This window comes from Poecilia latipinna, unplaced genomic scaffold (genome assembly GCF_001443285.1).
Source record: "Poecilia latipinna isolate Pla-1442-1.1 unplaced genomic scaffold, P_latipinna-1.0 Scaffold2536, whole genome shotgun sequence".
In the NCBI taxonomy this organism is placed as follows: Eukaryota; Metazoa; Chordata; class Actinopteri; order Cyprinodontiformes; family Poeciliidae; genus Poecilia; species Poecilia latipinna.
The window spans coordinates 62,101-65,854 of NW_015115152.1; the positions used below are offsets into that span (position 1 = coordinate 62,101).

The following is a 3,754-nucleotide window of genomic DNA, read 5'->3' on the forward strand; positions in this document are numbered from 1 at the left end:
TGAAATCTGATGGTATTTCTATATAATTATACATATTTCATAAGAATTGCTTTCTGTGCTGCAGTCCTGATATTAAAATGTTTAGGAAATATTCATCCTGGAATGAAATATTCTGTCATGTCAGTCATTTATATATGTATTTATATTTGTCTGCTTATATGTTTGTGTTTATTTATTTGTTAATTATTATGATTTAACACTGAAAACGGCCGGGCCGGTCTCTGGTTCCATCAGAACCAGGCGGTTCTGCTGTGGGCCCGTTGGGTCCGTACCTCTGTTTGCGGGTCGAGTTGCTCTTCTGCTGCGCGGCGGAGCTCTGGTCTGCACACAGAAACGGTTTTACTGCTGCTCAGCGTCTCACCAGAGACCTGAACACCAAACGGCTGATCCTAAACGCTCCAGCAGGGGGCGCCGTCTGCTGCTCACCTCCAGCGGTTTTTGGTTTCTGGTCCGGCTGGAAGGAGAACCTGCCGGGTTCGGGGGGAGAAGAAGAGCCGTAACGTGTGTGAACCTGGGCAGGCGGAGCTTCAGCTGCTCTACAAACCTGACGGTTGTTTCCTCATGCAGCTCCGTGGCGGACCGGCTGCGCCGCAGGCCGGCGCCTTGGACCTTGGTTCTGGACAGAGCAAAACTGTCCAGCAGCACAGAGTCCTGGACACACACACACACACACACACACACCCTTGACCGACCGCTCTGCCCTACAGGACGAATCTAATTCAGGCAGACTGCCAGGTTTTCCTGGTCACACTCCTGCAGCAGCAAGTTGAGATACAAGACTTTGACTAGACCACTCAGAAAGATTTCATAAAGTCAGTCTGAGGTTTGGATCAGTCAGAATTCATGGTTTCATTAGTCACTGTAAAGCAGTCCCAGAGCATCACACCCCCACCGCCGTGTTTGGCGGCTGTTGGTTTTATTCCAGATGAAACTGTCATGATGTGTTGATGGACCAAATGCCAGAGAATCCGAAGATTTCATGAAAGAATATGGAAAACAAGCGTAGGAAAATCAAAGGGAGCCACGGAAAAAACAAAAATATCGAAAACACCAGCAAGGGGGACACGAGGAGGAGACGGGAGGAGACGGGAGGAGACGGGAGGAGACTGGAGGAGACGGGAGGAGACTGGAGGAGACTAGAGGAGACTGGAGGAGACGGGAGGAGATGGGAGGATCCGGCCAGTAATGACTGGAAAAGAGAAGCTTAAATACTGAGTCGGTTGAACGCTGAACATGAGATCTGGGTTGACGAGCTAACGGCTAGCAGGTGAGACGAGAGAGACAGTGACTTCCTGTTACTGTTATCAGATAAACAGGAAGTGGTTCTTCACCAGGGCTGTCCACACCAAGGCAGTTTTTGTATTTTTCTTTGTTCTTTTTATTACTTAAACTATTTCATTGTTTTATTTGCATCAGTTATAAACAGAAACAGAAGCATAAATGGAGCTTAACATTTTAATAGAATAAGCAGTCCCATTTCTGCAGATTCTGTAAATGATTGTAGATTTAAAACATCAAAGCGTTTTCCAGGTTAATTGTCTTTTTCTAGATTGTTTTGTGTTTTCAGGTACCTGGATTTGGTTCCTGTTCATGAAATGTTTGCGCCTCGTCTGCATTTCAGTGAAAGTCACCGGCTTTCTGTTGTCTCCTTTACCATTACGGTAAATTTAATTCAAAGCAAAAACCTGGATGAAGACTTTGTGTTGCATTTTCCATTTTATGATTTTAAATTGTGAATTTTTTCAAAGGCTTCAGTAAAACCTGGATTCTGACATCGGATCTGTTTCCACCAGCTGAACCAGATTTACGACATTCAGGGATCGACACAAATCTGTTCTTTTAATTTTACATCATTTTCTTTCCCACAGAAGAATAAAACTATAAATCCTCCTCTTGCTGTATTCTCTGTTTTTCATTGCTTAAATTCAAAGACAGAGATAAAATGGGGCCTTTTTAGAAAAATTACAACAAATGTTCTAAAATAGATATTTATCTAAATATATGTGTCTTTTTGTCTCTCAGGCTGCAGCTGAACTCACCTGGCTGAAACCCAGGTAGCTGCAGCGCGACTTTATCTCCTCCTTCACCGACGAGAACGAACAGCAGATCTGATCCGGCGATACCTGGAGAGACGGGGAGGCAGAATCAACCAGAACCAGCAGCAGGTCCCCCATGTTTGAGCCGTAAAGGCAGATGCTCAGGGCGCCAGGAGTCTAAGGGCGCCATAGTAAAGAACTAGAAAACCTGAAGCTTTTCTTTTTAAAACAGCAAACATGGAAAATCCTTTGGATTTATGATGAACAAAAACAAACAGAAACAAAATTTAACTATGTGATTCGCTCGTCTTTTTCTAAATTTATTATATTTTTTCTTGGCCTATCGGTACTTTTGACTCGACCCATGAGACAAAAAGTTTGGACAGCCCAAAGTTCAGGGTTTAAACTGCAGCTGAAAAGTGAAATAATGTTAATATCATAGAAAACTCCATGGCTATGATCCAATCTGTTTCCTTTATATCTACAAAAACAGGGCAGGGTCGGAGCTTCAGGGGGGCCAGGGACGGTCCCGGGACCCCCCGAGGCCCCCCGGGGCCCCCAGGGGCCCCCAGTCGTACCTGGATGTTGGTCATCATCTCCCTCAGCTCCTCCAGCCGGCCGCTGAGCCTGGTCTGCTGCAGGTTGCTGCTGGCCGCCTGCAGGACAGAAAGACGGTTAGAGGTGGACGGAGACGGTCTGACAGGGACAGTCAGGGGACAGAGGACAGGGGTCAGGGGTCAGGGGTCAGGGGTCAGCCACCTCGGCCTTGATCTGGATCTGTGTCCTGCTGATGATCTTCTGGATCTCCTCAGTGAACTTCACCTCCGCCTGCAGGGAGGAGAACTTGTCGTCCAGGGGAGCCAGCACCTTGCGGAGCTGCAGAGGGACGGAGACAGTTGGACATGTGAGGACCGGCTGCAGGGGACACGGGTTCCCTCTGGACATGGACACACCTGCAGCAGACTCTTGGACTCAAACACCTCCAGCTCAGAGAAGATGGAGTCCTCGGTGGAACCGATCCGCTTGATTTCCTCCTTCATCTTCTTCTGAAACATCTTTACCTCCTGGGCAGAGAAGTCTCCTCCTTCTTTGAACGTCCTGCAGGAGGAAGAGGAGGAGGATGAAGGCCTGCCGTCCTCCTGCTGCCTGAGCTGAAGCTGAGGCTACCTGAAGGACTTCTGCAGCTCCCCCGCTCTCTTCCTGGCCTCCTCCAGGCGGCCGCGGATCACCCGTTTGAAGTTGGTCTGGCACCACAGGGTGTCCTCGGCGTGCCGGTCCAGTTGCTCCTGCAGGGCGGCGCCAAAGTCCTCCAGCCTGACACACACAGGGCAGATCAGAGTCTGCAGCTGCAGGCCGGCGGCGGACGGTGGGTCAGGTCTTACCGTTTCCTGAACGCCGCCTGGAGGACGATCTGGTTGTCCTTCTGTATGGAGATCTGCAGCTCCTGCAGCGCCATCTTACGGGAGGTCAAAAGGTCAAACAGCTCCAGGTTCTTCTTGTGGATGGAGGCCAGGAGATCGTGGAGCTCTATCCTGCAGGAGGTCAGGATCTCCGAGATTTCCTGAGAGAAGGTGTCTACATTCTGCCGGTGGACCTGGAGCTCAACTACACACACACACACACACACACACACACACACACACACACACAAAATTGAAGTCAACCAACAAGCTAATGTAGCTAGCATGACATGATAGCATGGTGGCTAACACTGGGCT

At 48.9% G+C, this 3,754-nt stretch overlaps 1 protein-coding gene across 1 annotated transcript in view; it reads right to left on the reverse strand.

Annotated features, from left to right (window-relative positions):
• The window catches only part of LOC106938217 (uncharacterized), a 21,322-nt gene that overhangs the window by 5,109 nt on the left and 12,459 nt on the right, over window positions 1–3,754 (reverse strand). Inside the window, exons 20-28 of the mRNA XM_015020130.1 lie at window positions 3,419–3,641; window positions 3,204–3,350; window positions 2,990–3,134; window positions 2,796–2,912; window positions 2,615–2,692; window positions 2,040–2,123; window positions 545–651; window positions 427–467; window positions 201–321 (exon numbers count right to left, since the gene is read on the reverse strand). Of these exons, the coding sequence (XP_014875616.1) occupies window positions 201–321; window positions 427–467; window positions 545–651; window positions 2,040–2,123; window positions 2,615–2,692; window positions 2,796–2,912; window positions 2,990–3,134; window positions 3,204–3,350; window positions 3,419–3,641 (1,063 nt within the window). The remainder of the gene's footprint in view (window positions 1–200; window positions 322–426; window positions 468–544; window positions 652–2,039; window positions 2,124–2,614; window positions 2,693–2,795; window positions 2,913–2,989; window positions 3,135–3,203; window positions 3,351–3,418; window positions 3,642–3,754) is intronic.